The following is an 18,447-nucleotide window of genomic DNA, read 5'->3' as shown; positions in this document are numbered from 1 at the left end:
CCAAACGAAGATTCGTTCCACGCCCCTAACCCTAATTCTAATGTAAACCCGACATATATTTTTATGCATATGATTAAAAAGATTGGACCGACCTAATTAATCTAGAGTTTTACCAACTACGATTTAAATTAGAAAATTGTGCGAATTAATACGTATCGATTACCATAGCTTACCGCGTTGGTGTTATTATTTCTAATAATTTCAACAAATTGTTACTTTTATTATATCGCTCGCTTGTATGAATACAACATTCTGGTCGATTAATCATTTCCTTCGTAATACCGATTAATTGTCGTGTTTCCTATGAATCCAGCAGGTGTCGTAATATTTATGAACAGGAGTGTACGAGTCTGATGTTATCGTACAACGGATGTGTCTGTACCTATCTGGATCTCTTTTCTCTATTACTCGATCTTGCTCGGTTTAGACACTGTTAGTAACTCATTCATGCGATATTTATTTCGTACCGACCACGGACAAGACGCGCTACGTAATTCAATTAAAACTCAAGATCGTCTCGTAATCTTTAAAATTACTTTCCTGCAGAATGTTTTACGAGTACTCGTATATACAAATGGAATTATTTAGCTGTTTATATGAAACGATAATAAGTGGACCAGGTATATTTATACATTCTCGGAAAATTTTAAATGTACAGGATATACATTATATACGAAGATGCAGAAATTGTCCTAAGTAAAATACAAATACAAATACTCGTAGTACTTAGAGAACGACGATTATTCTCATTCAGATTTTGTTCTGTTCATAAAAAAAAAACATGGATTTGCACAAACATGCGCGTATCATTGATAACCGTGTACCTCGTGAATTATACTCACAATCTGGAAAACGAAAGAACTGCAGATCGTGCACGAGTTAGTAGCTCGTGCGTTTTACACGTTTCACGCGTCGATCAAACTGATGAACGGCAGTTGTCATCCTACAAATCTGCTTCTCCTTTCTTGCTTTCTCCAGTTGGATACATTTTTCATCCAGATTTTTCTCTCCAAGACTACCTCGCCAATATCGATTTCAACCATCTCCATCAGTCTAATGGACTAAGGGTTAATTCAGGTAGCCGTGTGGGCGAGGTGAAGAAAGGCAGCAGCTAAATGAAAGGCAGTATTTTTCCCCGGTTTACGGGCGTAGCCGTGAGTTTTTCTCGTTGCCGAGCCGTGACGCGTTCCGTCTGGTTTCGAAATCGCAAACGAGACTGGGAGAGAGAGCGAGAGACAGAGAGAGAGAGAGAGAGAGAGAGAGAGAGACTTGGGATGCAGCATTTTCCACAGGCTCGTGAGAAAAACGCTCGAGAGACATATTTCGACGCTATAGGCAGGTCGAGGCGAGCAATAACAGTCATCATACTTCGGCGACACTCCTTTAACGTTTCTCAATCCGGATGCATCGAGGTTGATGAGGGGCGTCTCGTCGTGATTTTCTTCCTTGCCTCTTTTTCCATCGCTTCTCTCCTCGTTTCTCTCTCTTTTTGTCTCGTCGGATTATTATTGTCCTCCAGCGGCTGAGTGTTGGTTCGGTCTGTGAATGCTGTTCAGCATTATTCTCGTCTTTTCGGGGAGTCGTTATTTAATGCGTTCTCGCGTTCCTTCCCCGCGAGCAATTGCAAAACGGCGCGGATTAACAATCAAGGATTTTTCGAGTTCTCGTACCCTCGGTTATTCGATTTAATTGTTCCCGCTTCATACCGCTGTAGCTCGGCTTTTCCCTCTTCTCTACTACAATTCTCTGTCTTTTCTTGGAAAATAATTCATTGCTCCCCTAGTCGGGAAATTCATTTTTCTGTGTCTTGTAATCGACTGGAAGGGAATGCTGCGGAAGGTTCACGCGATTCGTACATCGAGACAGCATCCAGGCGTCGAGGATCCTGCTGCTGCATTCCCCGCTGGCGCCTTTCTTCTCCATTATGCTCGGTTCATTGTTTCTCGAACAAAAGCCGATTCTCCGTGGCGCGTACTTACGCTAGGCTCAGACTGCGACGAGCATCTCAGATTTTATGAATGAATAAATCTAATTGGACGCTTATTACGCGGCCGTTCAGCCTCGAACGGTAAATTGCCGGCCTTTCAACCAAATTACGACCCGCTCGTCCTTGCGTCTTTTTTTTTTTTTTTTTTTTTTNNNTTTTTTTTTTTTTTTTTTTTTTAATTATCGATCGTCTCGTTCTTACGCTCGTTTAAGAAAAGTATCGTTTCGCTTCTGTCCTTCTCTGTTCGCTCCGTTTTAAGCAGAATTTTATGCAGAGGATGGCGTATATGGGTTAAGCGGATAATCGATAAGGATAACGGTCAGTTGCTTCCTTTTAAAAGTGGGATTTACTATATACGTCAGAAACGTATTTAACCGATACGTTTTAATTAATTAAATACACGCTCACTGTAGCACGTCTACGCACGTATCATCGAACGCTATAATCTTCTCTGTATTTACGTTTACATAAAACACTTAGGAATTTCATTAGAACTGAGACGAGACACGACTATTACAATCAATATACATCAAACTCGAAACTCGAAACAGTCTAGTAATACGTACAGGAGTTACGAGTTACGTAAACATGTATCTAGCAAGAAAATTAGCGACATAAATAACCATCTCAAGCACATGATATGTTTACCGTACGATACCACCGACGATACTCGGTGTATATGCCTACTTCAATAAGTTGTATGTGTAGCATGTCTGCAGATGTAAATATTGAGACCTCAGTAATAGTAGTAATATCTTCAACGTATAGCGTGTATAGTACTGGCCCGACAACGATGCTACGAGGTATACCTGCTTCAATAAGTTCAAAAGTTCAATAAGTTGTATGTTACGCCACGAGGCTTACCACAGGCTGTATGTTCTAACCGTCGCTCGCGGCCCTACAGTGTCGCAGGCAGATCGTCTTATCTGCCCGACGGATCATATACAATGTATCGACGAGCGCATAGTTGTCGCCAAGCAGAAAGCTCTAGAAACGTCGATTTTTGTCCGTTACGTTTTCCACGCAAGAAGGTGGCATACGTGATCATAGGCGCGAACGGTGACGTGACCCGAGCATAGTCGTTTTCCAAACAAAACAAAGAAATGATCGCAGGGCAATCAGTTCCTTCTGACGAGTCAAACGATATACATCGAGAGGTCTGACGAGCAAAATCAAAATCGTATAGTCTAACGAATTCATTGAGAGATATCGTAAAGTCGAGTCAACTTTCTGTACTATATTTACCATATTCATTGTAAAACAATTTGCGCCGTGTTCAGCATATTATTATCAAATATACTATTATATGTTAACCTGTTAATACAGTGTTACATTCATTGAACCACCTCTGTTATCTTAATCGAAACAAGGGAACGACTATTTCGCGGCGTCGATTAACAGAATCGTAACGAGAATTTACGCCTTTCGCTGACGCGTTTTCCGCGAACGGTCATAACATTGTATGTGTATCATCTGCAGATCTAAATATCGGGGCCTCGGTAATAGTAGTAATATCTTCAGTGTATAGCGTATACGCCTACTTATTACTTCAAAATACGGTGTTGATCAGTTTGACTTCTGAGAAACTCAGTTATGGACGAAAGTGGAGTCCCGGAAAAAGGCTTGCTCGCATTGAGGCAGATGACTTTATGTAACACGCTGCTATTCCTCGTAACCAAACCTCTATTATTAGTCGACCAATTTTCTAATGGCTCCGATTTGCCTGATTTGACGACGATCCAAAAATAAGCCAAGCATCGCCGCGCCCACTCTAAACAACCACGAATTTCTATTTAGCTATGGTTCGCGCCCGTCCCCCTTTTTTCTTAGCAATTATCGCTAATTGTCCGCTGTTCGGCCCATTGAAATTATTCGTTTTCACTCTCGGTCGAGTACCGGCTGTTATCGATCGTTATCGAGTTCGCAGTTAGTTTTCTCTTTTCTTCCTCCGCTCTTCTGCCTGTACTTCTTATGCAAAAATTGTACATTGTACATTTGCCACGTTGCTTCTCAGAATATGGTAAGATTCTATACGATGACTTGTGGTCATCGAGTCAGGAGCACCCAAATGGTGTCAGGATTTTGCAACCATCAGGATGACTCTTAGTATCGTTCAATTTGCTAGTAAAATTAAGAGATACGAGGACAGCTAAGAAACAGTTTGTTATTTACGATATAGCATAGCGGTTAAAAAGAAATGAAACTTTTCTACGTGAAACTAATTGCATGGCAAATCACTGTACGTTGCAGCATCACGCAATGACACCATTTACGATTAAGCGATATTTTTGCGAGTGTTCTGTCAGCCCCAATTGCTTCCACGAGCAATATTCTTCCAGGTCAATGATAAGAAATGTCAGCCAGCGACTTTTATTCAACAGCATTTTCCTAGAATTCCACCGTGATGAAATCCTGGCTCTCAGAGAAATTTCCATGTTCAGAGACCAATCTTGCTACCATGGAGATTTTTGGAGGAACAATATAGATCCAATTTTGCAAGAGGAAAGGAAGTCCTCTGGTAAAATATAACGCGAGAATACCACAAAAAAAAAAGGAATTTCAGTGATAATACCAGTGCAAGAACGTTAAAGGAGGAGTACAAAAATTGCTCAAGGCCAGAAAGAAAAATGACAGGAATATGTACAGAAGAGAAACAGAGCAATTAACATCGTAAGAAATGAAAACCTTACTTCATGGAAAATGTAAATGAATTAAGAGAGCGGCACAAAAGATTTACCGCTTTACATGGAATAGCACGATCGGATGGCTTATTAGCGTAAAATTAAATTGTGGAAACCTGTTCGTCCCATTGTCAAACTCGTTACTGTTACGCAAGAGAATTAATCAGCGTCAGTGACATGTAACTTGTAATTTACAAAAATTACGTTAATACTAGGTTGCGTAATAAGCTTGCCTTTGAATTTTTGTTTGAAAAAAGTGTCACAGATCGTCAGCGTTATATAATCTTATTTTAATTGTATGTTGTTTTCGTAATTAACGATTAAAAGAAATCTCTGCATAGATCCCACTAACTCCGACTGACCGACTATAACGCTACATAAAAATATAAATTTACGTAAACGTTCAATCTATTTACGATATTGCCAGCTGATAATTTACTTCGATCGTGCGAGGCGCAAAGGAAAGAAACGTTTTCGCGGATATGTGAAAAAGGGCGTGAAAAAATTCAAAGACCATCTGGAGTATCGGCGATTATTTATATCTTCCGGTGGGACCAGCGAAATAAGCCAATGAAGGAAAGCACATTGGTCTCGAATATCGCGCACGCGAAGATTAATCCCGTCGCATCGTTCATCACTGCCACCGGCACGCCTGCCCTTTTTGTAAAACGCAGGAACAAAAGGACACGCGCGATAGAGAGAAGCAAAATCGGCCATTAATCACACGTTCGTCCGGTGTTCTTTTGCTTCTTCATAGCGACACTCCGCTTTTGCAAGCGGGCTGCTCTCACTCGTACTTCCCATTCACCGATGCGACAGACTGGAAATCGCGCAATATTTGCTTTTTGTTGCGTCTGTTTCAGCTTGTACACCCTCCGACAGCTGCTGTTCGAGCGTGCCTGCTCTACACGATTCAAAAGCAGTCCGATCGTTCTCTCGCGACAAGAATTTGCATACCAGTTGACTCGTAACACGTTCGCGTTAATTCCTCGTCACCGCGCGTCGGAAATTGTAAGATACTTGCAGCGTAGATTTGAAGTAGAAAAGTAACTTTCAACTTCTAACGATACTTTAATTTATTTTCTATATATATATATATATATATATATTTAATAATTTTTCGACAACCTAGTCAGATCAAAACGAAAATATTCATCGTGGAAGTTGAAAGTTTCAACGCGTAATCACTGTAGCAGCTGCTGAAAACATGGCTTTCCGCGGACATATTTTAATCGTCGCGCAGATTCGACAGAGAACTATCACGATGGATTAAACTTGACAAATTCGTCCGTTTATCAGGTGATGCCTTCGTTTTTGTTTTTGCTCGCGAGCGCCAACAGCGTTTCTCGAGAGCGTCTGAACGCGGGGTTCCAGACGTGACATACACTCGTGACGCGGCTGTTTTTAACGCCAGGCGACATTCATTAAACTGAAAAGCAGTGTTTCCTTCTTCTTTCGTTTCCCTCGTTCAACGAGTATCTCTATCCGCGAGGCGAAAGAATCGCGAGAATAACCGCGTCAAGTGAAAACGACCAATGAAAAACGCCACGGGCAACTATGGCATTAACGTTCTATTTTGTTTTAATCGCCCATTGCCGGTTTATTGGGTGGCAGCATTCATCGTCCCCTCTGCTAGTCCGTCTGAAATAAACTGAAAACGCTGACGGTTGATCGCAACTTCGCCGAACGAGCCAACTTACGTGGTGCCCCTTAAAACCGAGCTGTTTCACTTGGAAAGTAGTTGACGCTTTTATTAGGACCGTGTTTAATCTCGACTCTGCGTTCCTTAATTAAAACCAACTTGCTGACTCGTTCGCTAAACACCAGGCGAAAGTAAAAACGTCATCTTTGTAGAGAATAACAAATACGACAAAAAGAAGAGCAGATCGAAAAGTAACGTTTCTTCCTAATCTTAACGCGACGCACACGCGTAAAAGGACAAGAATACGATTCGAATCTCCGACGGATCGTCGCTACTTTCTCGAACGAGAAGACCTAGTACTCCTTCGAACCGTGCCATTTTATCTGGTCGGTGCTTCACGCTTTTATCGGGACCGTAATTAATCTCCACTTTATGATCCTTAATTAAATCCACCTTGATGACACTTGCAAACACGAAGTGAAAGCGGCATGTTCTGCCTCGTAGACAATCGTAAGAATAAGAGAAAGGGAAATTGAAAAGCAACGTTTCTTCCTAACCCTCTACGAGGAGGCACGCGTGACGTTCTGGCGAAGTCCTTAGGCGTAAAAAGAACAAGAGTACAAACCGGGTGGCAAAGTGAAATCGAAGAAAAGCTTCGTAACAGCTTCCTTCGTACCTCGCATTTACCATGCCAACCCCTTTTTCGGTTCTACAGGCGAATACGTACGAGAGGAAGAAGTGTCTGCTGGATAGGGGAATGATTTAGCAACCCCTCGTTTTACGTCTGAAGATGTGGCCTGGTTGAAAACCAAGTTGAACGAACCCTCGCGAACCTTGGCCACCTACGTTGACGCGGATCTACATGAGAATATAAACGCAACCGTGGCCGCGTTGCGCCTCTTGACCGTAGGACGATGATAAATGGTGCCATTTTATGGGCTCACCCCGTCCCATGAATGTAGAGCCTCTGGTCGAACTGGACACTCCGTGCTTACTACGTGAAAATTATACCCCATAAAGTGTCGGTTGCCATCAACCTCGTCGCAGCTCGTGACGACCAGAACACGATCGAGAAATCTTCAGAAGTACTCTAGCGAGACGTTAGCGCTTCGCGCTTCTTTTTTACCGGTTGATTTATCAGCTCTATGCTTCTCCTTCGGCTAAGCTTGTAATGAATTTCCATTCGCAAATCTTTTTCGTGTTATTGTAATATATTCTCGTTCGTAAGTGTTATTTGTTATTTTATACATATGGCCTGTGTTGTCAATACCGTAACATAGATCGTTATCAGTCATGGGTTGTAAACATAAAACTAAAAATATATATAATATTGTAATATATTCTCGTTCGTAAGTGTTATTTGTTATTTTATACATATGGCCTGTATTGTCAATACCGTAATATAGATCGTTATCAGTCATGGGTTGTAAACATAAAACTAAAAATATATATAATATTGTAATATATTCTCGTTCGTAAGTGTTATTTGTTATTTTATACATATGGCCTGTATTGTCAATACCGTAATATAAATCAGTTATGGGTTATAAACATAAAATGTTTTCTCAGATTATATCGATTGCCTGTGTCAATTTCAATGTTCGTACTACGTTCTTCAGTATATTTATAATATAGATAACGCAAACTATTATAAGAAATGACTAAAAGCAAATAGATGTTATCTTTTTGTGAAATCAACGAACAAATAAACTCTAGTTAATTAAAAATTGGCCGACGATAATTATGAAATAAAGTGCACAATTTATGGATCGTTTCGACGAATCTTCTGGTCAAATTACACCAGCTATCCTAATGCACGAATATAGCAATCTTTTACCAGTATATTCGGTCTGAACAACAGGGTTTTTCGCTCGATACTTCAACGACAGTCTATATCAGGGTTTAACCAGTCCAGCTGTGAAAGATTACATTGATCCATCATCGATGAATCTACCGAACCGTTTATTTGTCTCCTCCACGTGGTTACCTTGACTATCATTTTTCCATCGCACGGAGATGATGGAGCACGGCTATATAACCGAGTCATCATCCTGTCCTCGGTATCTCGATCCCCGCTTGCTTAATGATTCCTTCACAAGCCGGTGACCAAAGAGCGCGAATCTTGAACATCCTTGTGCAAGCCAGTGATTAATCTGTCGATTACGAAGATGCGATTATCGGATAACCGATGAATCATCCTTACACCGGTGCACAAGCCTAGGAGCACAGTGGATTGGATATCGATGTCGGGTATAATTATCGATGAAGGCGCGGTATTCACCGACACGACACGTTACAGCAACAAAAATTAACGTTACTAATGATGATACATCGTTTGCAAATAGCGTGCATGACTCCTAAATTTTTGCCATCTTAACGCGATTAGTTTTCGAAGGACGAATAATTTTAGCTGTTGATAGACTACGGAGTTTCGTACATTTGTGGGAAATTTAAACGATTCTTTTATTATACATGTATGTTTGCAATAAATATCTCGTAATTTTTCTATACATTTTCTGATTCTACTTTCAAATTGACAAATATTGGGTTGGCAATTAAGTGATTGCGGAGTTTGTCATTAAGTGGTATTGAAAAAATCCGCAATCATTTAGTTGCCAACTGAATATAATCGTGACAGTCGTGTCTGCGACATTGCGATGCTAATGCAAAGTGTTTCACGTGACTTATAAAATAAACATTGAATAAATATAATAAATAATAAACATATAATAAACAGTTATATAATAAACATTGAAGTTTCTTACGATAACTGTTGAAATATTTTCACGAATCAATCGTCTTGTAACCTGCCTTGTCTTGCGTTAGCGTATCGAGAAGAAAGATTGGCTAACAACCTCGCGGTTAAGACTGACTGACAAAGTTCCCAGACACAAAGAGCCATGGACGTTTCGTACAAAGTAGATCTTTCTGTGTTTGCAGGGAACGAAACTATGGATTATTATGGAGTACTTGGGTGGCGGCTCGGCCCTGGACTTGATGAAGGCCGGTAACTTCGAGGAAATGCATATCGCGGTGATATTGCGTGAAGTGCTCAAAGGGCTGGACTATCTTCACAGCGAACGAAAGCTTCATCGCGATATTAAAGGTGAATTTACTTGTCAAATAGGAAAAACGATTAGACGAAAAAGGGAATTAATGGGTTTAGCTTGAAATAGCACAGTGGTATCATTCGTGACTCGAACAGGATAATAATTTCGATCGTCGCAGGATAATTGCAAATAAAAATTTTGTAACTTCAAGTCACGTACTTGAAAGCAACGAGTTCAATGAATTTTTGCAGAATTTCCGCGTGATTTTCACGCGTCTTTAAATCTGTGCTCTCTCTCCGAAGCAAAGTTGCATTTATTTTGAAACATCTTACAAACCGATCATAGAGACTCGTTTCTAAGAATTTTCCACGATTTTTCGAAAGCCTAGAAGAACGTAAAGTATATTTATTTCTGTTTCTGACTATAATTATTGTTTGCCTTTCAGCTGCAAACGTTTTGTTAAGCGAAATGGGCGACGTGAAGCTGGCCGACTTTGGTGTGGCTGGACAGTTGACCAATACGACCAGCAAACGTAACACTTTCGTCGGAACGCCATTCTGGATGGCACCGGAAGTCATCAAGCAGGCTTCGTACGATTCGAAGGTAATCATGCAAAACCACGGACAGCGATAATATTCCCGGGAATTCTGGATATTTTTCATCTTCGCTGTTTCTCCTACTCGAGGCCATTGCTCGCAGGCTACAGTCCGGTCACGTATCCCAGGAGATTTAATTTTATTACCTGCCTCTGACTTTCCATCCCTGGGTTCAACGTGGTTACCTTGTTTACCTGTTCGCAGCCTCTCTTGCAGACTTTAATCTACCTCCTTTCTATCCGCACACGCTCTGTGTACAAGAAAAACCATATACCGAAGACGCAGCAATTCTTATTACATTCGTTTCAATAGTAAAACAAAAAAAATCAATTTAGGAGCTTTTTAAAAGAGGTTTCAAGTTATTAAAAATTAATTACATGGAAATTACGTACATGGAAGTTTCTCTTTACTTCGTTGATACAAAAAGAACAAAGATTATCACGATCGTTACAATCATCGATTTAAATGTAACTTAAATATGATTTAGTTATTAAAACGCAACAATTTATTTAATTCGATATTCCTTTTATCTTGAGACTCCAGCAGAAAGCTCCTCGGTTATTAAATTAACGCGAGTGCAGGTTATCCTTTGAAAAAAAAACCAAAGAATCCCGTTATCCATGCCTGGACAGTCCTCGTGAACAATTTCTGGAAGATGCAAAGAACGGTCACGTTGTCATTATCGCGTGATTAACACCTGACGAGTCGTAAAACGAAGAACGCTTATTCCACAGGCTGACATTTGGTCGCTAGGCATCACGGCGATCGAATTGGCCAAAGGAGAACCTCCAAACAGCGAGCTGCATCCTATGAGGGTCCTATTTCTCATACCGAAGAACAATCCGCCCCAATTAACCGGAAATTATACGAAGCAATTCAAGGAATTCGTCGAGGCCTGTCTCAACAAGGACCCTGAAAACGTGAGTTGATTTTCACATGCAGCGACGATGTCTTCGTCCAGCAGAAGCTGCGCGCACGTATCGCTGTACTAATTTTCGCTGTACGAGCACGTACTTCGTCGAGAATGTTCGTTAGAACTAGAACTGTCGTACTGGAGCTTACGTCTCTAAGTAGATTCAGCCGTCAGTAATCAGACTTATTCTCGTCATACGCTCCGTTCCGTATAATTACTCTCTCTATTCTCGCGATTCAGAGGCCAACGGCGAAAGAACTACTGAAGTTCCAGTTCATCAGGAAGGCGAAGAAAAACTCGTACCTGATCGACCTCATAGACAGATACAAAAAGTGGAAGTCGCAGCGCAGCGAGGAATCCGAAACGGAGAGCGAAAATTCGGACTCGTAAGTTTCTATTTTCGTCCGACAGTTATGACTCATTGGCTACACCGTGGATGTTTATGCATTTGTTGGAAATTTAAACGTAGAGAAATCTGCGGAACTCGTACTGTTATATGCAAAATATTCACACACACACACACACACAAATCAAAGCATTCGTTGTAATATTTAATACTCAATAACTGAGATGTAGCTATTGCTATGAAACTGACTGGTTTGATATGCGGCCGAGAGAAATTGTATTTCAACCAAGAAAATTATATCTCTGCGTGTAACGTGTTGAAACAAACACGCGATGAAATTTAAAACGAAAATTCTCATAAGACGCGATTGTGAAACCAGTTATTCTGACTGATGGATGAAGGATGATTATCCAATTTCTTAGGTTGTGTTCATGAAAATTTGAATTCGCACGGACAACTGCAGTCCGTATGTTCGTTCCATATGTCCATCAACTTCTGAAGCATGAGTCGGAAATACGGTGATTTTATCGATTTCAGGGAGGAGTCGAAACAGGATAGCGACATGGACGAGCCATGGATAATGACCGTGAAAGGTCCTCACGGGGTGAAAGGATCCGTGGTGCCTATGCTACCGCTCGACGAACAGCCAACCTCGTTGACCATCACACACACGCCGAATCACAGATCCACGAATCACAATCAGCAAACGAAGCCACACGCGAACGGTGCCTCGAGATCTCCACCGAAAGATTCCACGTTGAATCATTACAGAAGCGAGTCGAGGGATTCTGTACGCGATGGCCAAGCGAAACACACGCCGGTGAGTGTCCTCTGTTTCATAAAACTGCGATCGAATCCGATAGCCGGGCGAAGAGTGTTTGACGAGTTAAAGAACGAAGAGGAAGAGCGTCTCGTAGACGAGCTACGGCGGACAGGCAATATCCCGTCGTGTGACGCGAGGCGAAGTCGTCTCGATCGATGACTGTTTTTTAATATCGTTGGAATTTAATCGTATGTTTCAGTCCCGACCGCACGAGGCTGCGCCACCGCCGCCCGTGGACACGCGAGAAAAACGAGAAGACCGAGATTACAGGGACTTCAATCGGGATTCCTCGTTGAGGGAATTGAAGGAGATACGTGACAGCAGAGACAGCAGGGATAGGGAACGTGATAGAGAAGGACGAGAAAGAGAAAGGGACAGGGATAGGGACAGAGACAGGGAAAGGGAATTCAGCGCGAAAGAGAAGAGGAACAGTAAACCGGATGTACCTGTCGTACCTATGGTGGACCATAGGCCCGGTGAAGACAAACAGAGACCAAGGAGCTCGCAGGAACTGAAGCATCCGCGGAGCGCCGCTCTTTCCGGTGTTGTTTTACCTCTCCTTTCCGAGGTAAATGTTTCTTCTAAGGGAGCATCGAATGTTTCCTGTTGTTCTTTGAGATATAGCTGAAACTAAAGAAAAGTGGAAGAAAAGCGTAGCCTCTTAAATATAACAGACTCGAGTTTTACTTACCTTTTCGCTTGTGAAAGATTGCACAGAGAAATATAGAAATCTATTCTCCGTTCTATCTACGTTGTTTGTATTGTAATATGCAGCTTCAACGGAAACATCAATATTCGGCAAGAGACAATAATGGCGAGGGCGGAAGCGGCATTGGCAAGAACGGTGGCGCGATAGAGGAACTACGCAGCGCGTTCGAGACAGCGGAACGCACTTCGCCAGGAATGACCGAGGCTCTTATCAGGGAACTCTTTAAGTCTTTACTTCCTGCCAATCATTCGGAAGGTTGTCTGTTTATGCTGATGGAAAAAGTAATTCTAAGGTAACATTAAACTTCAGCAATTTGCCCCTTCAACGAAAATCGCGTCATCTGTTTTCAAAGATCTTTATCGCATTAAAGGAATTGCATACGTTCATTTGTTTCTCTTATTATTTTCTATCATCGCAGTTTGTTAACTTGTTAACCGAATCGTTCCTCGATTAAGATCTTCTACGATCATGGAATGAAATATTAATAAAGTGAAACGAATTTCAATTAGAATTCGATTTCAGCCCTGATAAACTGAACATTACAGCAGCGTATATTTACAGTAAATGTTTTGTAGCTTCAAATTGGTTTCGAGATTTATTATTTTATACAAATATAAAACGTATAAATTCACGTATTTTCGCGAATCGCTGTATGCCCCAAAACAGTTAATTAAAAATAATTATTCGAGTTAATCCGTCTTCGCTGGTTAACAGATTAACAACTACGTCATTGAATTTAGCGTTTCATTTGCATCATCAAAACTATTCATCAGAGTATGAAGTTGTAATTTTTTTCAGGGATACGTAGGGACGCGAGAGGGCGAGGATTCGCAAGAGATTGTGGTCCGAAAACATCCTAACGTTGTAACGATTCGTTATTTCTCGTTTAAACAGAGTTATTATTCCGTATGATGCCGGTACATTGTTAACCGGATCCGAGCATGAGAGAAGAGTAGAAGAAGAACGTCGCTGCAACGACCGGCCGTTTTCTTTTCCTTCGGTCTACAGAGACTAGACTCGACAACAAAAGCTCGTTAAATTGTAGCTTTTATCCGATTATCCCGTCTCCATGTCCAATTCAGCGCGAAGTGCTCGTTAGATAGAGAGATGAAAATATTATAGCGACATTTTGCCGCACCAAAAATTCACTCATTTTATGAACGATAATATCGACTTTTTCCGTTCAAAGCAGAGCAGAAGATTTAGAGATTTATCTACTACAGTAAAAGAAAAAAAAGCTAGAGAAAAGTAAAAAAAAAAAAAAACGAGAAGAAGAAAATTATACCATCCAATTGCCCTCGCGCGAGGGTTACAGTTACCGTTAAATCTTAAAAAGATATTAGCTCCCCTCCCCCCGATCGTTAAAAGTTAGTATTTGGAAAAAATTAAGTAAAAAAAAAAGTGCAAGAAAAATGTAGGAGATAGTTGAGAAATATTTTTGCAAATCGTGCAACCACCCGTTCAGGATTCTTTGTACGTTCTTCGTGTTCGGTATCGACGCAACCATAAAAGAGCGGATGATATAGCGTAGGGTACAACCGTGGTCCGATGGATGGTGAAAGGGTATTCGTTGAAGGGATCTTGCCTCATTGTAGATACATCCGGAACGTGTACTACCATTACGATTTTACTATGACATCATAGCCGAATCGTTGCCAGTCGCAGTTTCTTTCGAGCGAGTATTCGCGTTCGAAGATAGCGCTTTTAGCGGACAAAAAATTCGAAGATATTTATTTTAAACCGTAGAATATTCAGTCCAGCAACGTAGAGAAAGATTTGAAAGTTAGCAAAGGGAAAGTGCTGCCCTTTAAATAAATGCCTTCCCGTTGCATCCTGCGTTGATGCACGTTCCGGATTATGGAAATAAAATCGAAGGAAGGGAGAGTGCCTCTATGTCGGAGGCTTTGTAAATATGTATGTAGCACGATAAGATAGTCTTATTGTTCTAACGATCGACGTCTCTGCCAGTCGGTTGCGCAGCTCCGTAACGCGATCCCGTTTTACCTTGATATTTCTAGTACTGTTTTTCCGTGATTGAACGAAACAATGAGAAAAAGTGAGAGAACAATGGTCACGAGAAAATTCATGCGTTTATGATCGAGGTCCGAAGCGTACACCCGGTTCGGGCGAAACGAAAATTAGTGTAAGCAATATTGATCGAGTAGTTCATGCGAGTGGTAGTGCGCGAACCACACGAAAATGTGCTTTCTTTTTCTTGAGCTAAAGTTCTTCCACTAGTTTCATCCGGGATAGGGAGTTCTTATAGTCGAGCCGTTCCACGATCGAGCCTGAGCTGTGATAACTTCCGCGGGACGTCGGCACTTAATCCACGTTGTTTGTAAACTAATGTATTTTATAAAGTATATTATATAGAAAATGAAAAAAAAGCGGATGGAAAGAAAACACGAAGAGATTCCTCGTAATGATCGAATAGACAGAGAGGTTTAACAAGAACGAGGGAGTCGTCGTTTTAACGCAGGATAGCCGCAAACGAAACGAAGTAGCTATTTGCGACGAACGATCGTTTCTGCGGAACGTTTGCGCGCTGTCCTGCACCGTGGAACATTAGAAACGGAGGAAAAAGCGCAAGAGGGTGATAGAGTGCGAGAGAGGGAGAGAGTGAGAGAGCAAGAGGACGCGCGTATGTGTGGAATACAAGAGTGTGTAAGAGGAGAGAGACGATTAACGACAAAACGAGAGGAAAGAAAATACGAAAAAATGTTTAGCGCTGCGCAAAGGTGAAAACTAGCGTAAAAATTATAACGAGAACATAGTATTAATTAACAGGGAGTCGTGCAGAAAAAGAGAGGCGACTGAGAGAGACCTAACTATCGTAAGCCCGCAATACAATATCACGTAGTTGCGTTTTATTCCAGTCAGCGAGGCGATCAATGGAAGAGCCGTAAACTCCTACAATTATTATTGTAATATTGTCAACGACGACGAACGAGATAATTGTTAGTACGTGAACACCTCTGATCTCCGCTCTACCACACCCCCTTTTATTCTCTTTTCCGACTCGTTCTCCTGCCGCCTATAATATTTCTTTGTTTTTCACTCTTTATTTCTGGCCCGAGATCGAAAGAGGAGACACACGAATACACATACAAATATACACACGCGCGCGTACACACACACACACACACACATACAGAAATACGTAGGAGGACTTTACTATTCTTCAGTTGAATTTACATTAGTTAATATCACTACACTCTATTGTTAATATTATGGATTTATTCGTCTTATTGTTGTTTCACCGTTGGGTTAGGTTCTTTTCGATGACTTTTACGACGGTCGCTACCCCAGTCATCCTCATAAAGCTGCCATAAACGCTTACCGGCTACGCTCTAATAAAGAACTCAGAAAACTCGAAAGACTTCAACGAATTATCTTCCCGTATCACTTCTTCCGATCCTTTTTGCAACGAACGACACCGATTCTACGAAGAGAAGAAAAACAACTTTATCTACAATTGTATTACTCGTGGAACGTTTAATCCTCTTTAATAGCTTTAATTCCTCACAAGCATGCCTGTGAAATTGTTTAGTCGCGAATCGAACGTATGGCTGTGTAAGCAGTATATGTTTTAAAGAACGTCAGAGATCTGAGGCGTAGCGGTCGATCTTAACATTCAAATCTGACTAATCGTTAAAAGAAATAAATTGTAATTCTCGAAGGGGTGGTTCACTGCGGATTATTCATCTTCTACGCGAGTATCAACCTTTCATTATCGTTCGACGGCTTTCATTTCCCTTGATAGCAATAAATTAGATAGCGCGAGTAGACGTACCGATAGCGTTTTTAAGAAAAACGGAACTGACGAATGAATTATTTAGAGACGCTACCAATTATTAAAGAGTTCTAGAATCGAAATATTCAAGTTTATCGCGAGTCTCTCTAAATTTGTGCACGCTCGTACTTCCGCTGAAAGCGGATTGAAAGTAAGCAGATTTCCACGTGAAACATCAAATCGAAACCTCGTCTCTATCGAGGTTTCTATCGTGTTTTACTTATATTTTTGCATAGCCATACGTAACGTTATAAGAAGCTTTTTACGTTCCCCTTTCTACTTTTCTATTTTATGTTTTATTTTTTCCCATTTCTCGAACGTTCAAGCTACTTTTCCCTTGTAAATCTTTCGACAGATCATCGTAAGAGAGCTGTGATTTTGAATTTTATTTTTGAAGATCGTTTTAACTTTCGCCAATAGGGAGTGAAAAATTCGAGAAACAGAGATCGCTACCGTTTCTCTTAGCAATTTCAAAGAAGCGCTGAAGAATAATCATAAATTGCACCACGTTCAATCCGAATTACGTGTCCTACTGTAACCAGCACTCTTCTTTGTATTATATTCTTAGCTATTATCCATAATATATTCACCGTTATAACATCGTGGTAACAATAATATTACCTATCGACGTAGAATATAAATATATAAATATATATATATATATATATTTTTTGTATTTTACTTCTACCTTGGCTGCATTGGACTGTATCATATTGATTATATGTGGCATGCTAAGGGCGTGTACAAATACGAAATAAAGATCAAATAAATTACGATCGACGACACTCTGTACGTTTCTTGAACCGCGTTTTATCATCGATAAGACAACAAATGTATACAATTTAGAAAAAATTTAATAACCATAGAATACATAATCCTTGTAAATATGGAAATTAGAATATTATTTTCGTTGCTGATTCAAACGACTTAAGATATAAATGCGTAATGTATGCTACTGAATTGTAAATTTCTTGGAGAGACAAGGCTGCACACGCCTCTCTTTTTTCTTTCAAAGACTATTTTGGAAAGAACGTTCTTTTACCGAAGCGACATTCTTGCGCGTGATAGTCAGATATAGGATCCGCCGTGGAAGATTTATATGGATATTCAATACCACGAGGTAATTGGAACATTGCAAAACAATACACGTGAAAACCCACGTGCAGTTGACGGTCGCGTTTCACCTACGCTGCAATTGGCAAAATCTTGCGTCACCTTCGACGATTCGATCATCCTGGGTCATCCTTCGCGCGTTAGCAATTTTATCTTGTCATCCACTCGCCGCTACTAATTAAAGCCTCGAGCCATTCATTTTTTCAAGCAGAAATATTCAGGAAAGATACTGACCGCAAGACATAAGAGGAATCACTCGAAGAGTTAAGAGGAAACCATAAAAGGAAACAGACAGTAAATCCAACAATTCCACGGGTATTAAAAACGAAGTCCAAGAAACTCGGTGACTTAGCAAGGACAAGAAAAAGAATAGTATAAACATCAACATATCTTTTTATTTAAATAAAAACGTTACTACAACACAGCGATATTCAAGACTTCAATTAGCAATGGACAGTTCATAGAAAAATAAATAAACTCCTCTTCTGCCATCAATAAACGAACAAAGTACAAGCAGAATAATATCAATAAGAAAATCGCACCGCCTCGTTTTAAACGCAGTGCACGAACCTTCTTTATCACGAGCCCGGTCGATAAAATGTCAGTCTATGGAAGTGGTCGGACGTGATTGCTGAAACGCGAGAGTACACTGGTGGAAAGCGCAGGTCTGCCAGTTCGCGGGCTAGGTGAGGGCGGCCAAGGGGGATTAAGAGGATAGGGATTTCCTCGACGCGTTTCGATGCGGTAGTCGACAGCATCCCGCGGGTGGTCGCGATCGAACAGTCAGGGGCGGG

The 18,447-nt window shown here is 40.9% G+C and overlaps 1 protein-coding gene across 7 annotated transcripts in view; it reads left to right on the top strand.

The window, feature by feature from the left end:
- Positions 1 to 14,056, top strand: part of LOC100741363 (serine/threonine-protein kinase 25) — a 116,486-nt gene extending 102,430 nt beyond the window's left edge. For all 7 annotated transcript variants that reach the window (XM_012393072.3, XM_003494400.4, XM_024371965.2 and 4 more), the window contains 8 exons: positions 9,251 to 9,416; positions 9,806 to 9,963; positions 10,691 to 10,876; positions 11,110 to 11,255; positions 11,753 to 12,035; positions 12,238 to 12,606; positions 12,813 to 13,039; positions 13,546 to 14,056. In XM_012393072.3, the coding sequence (XP_012248495.1) occupies positions 9,251 to 9,416; positions 9,806 to 9,963; positions 10,691 to 10,876; positions 11,110 to 11,255; positions 11,753 to 12,035; positions 12,238 to 12,606; positions 12,813 to 13,039; positions 13,546 to 13,555 (1,545 nt within the window). In that variant the 3' untranslated portion in view covers positions 13,556 to 14,056. The remainder of the gene's footprint in view (positions 1 to 9,250; positions 9,417 to 9,805; positions 9,964 to 10,690; positions 10,877 to 11,109; positions 11,256 to 11,752; positions 12,036 to 12,237; positions 12,607 to 12,812; positions 13,040 to 13,545) is intronic.
- The last annotated feature ends 4,391 nt before the right edge of the window (positions 14,057 to 18,447 follow it).

The sequence above is a fragment of the Bombus impatiens genome, unplaced genomic scaffold, assembly GCF_000188095.3.
Source record: "Bombus impatiens unplaced genomic scaffold, BIMP_2.2 scf_2222, whole genome shotgun sequence".
Lineage (NCBI taxonomy): Eukaryota > Metazoa > Arthropoda > Insecta > Hymenoptera > Apidae > Bombus > Bombus impatiens.
Note: the sequence above shows the minus strand (reverse complement) of the source record. Positions and strands in the feature narration are given on the sequence as shown.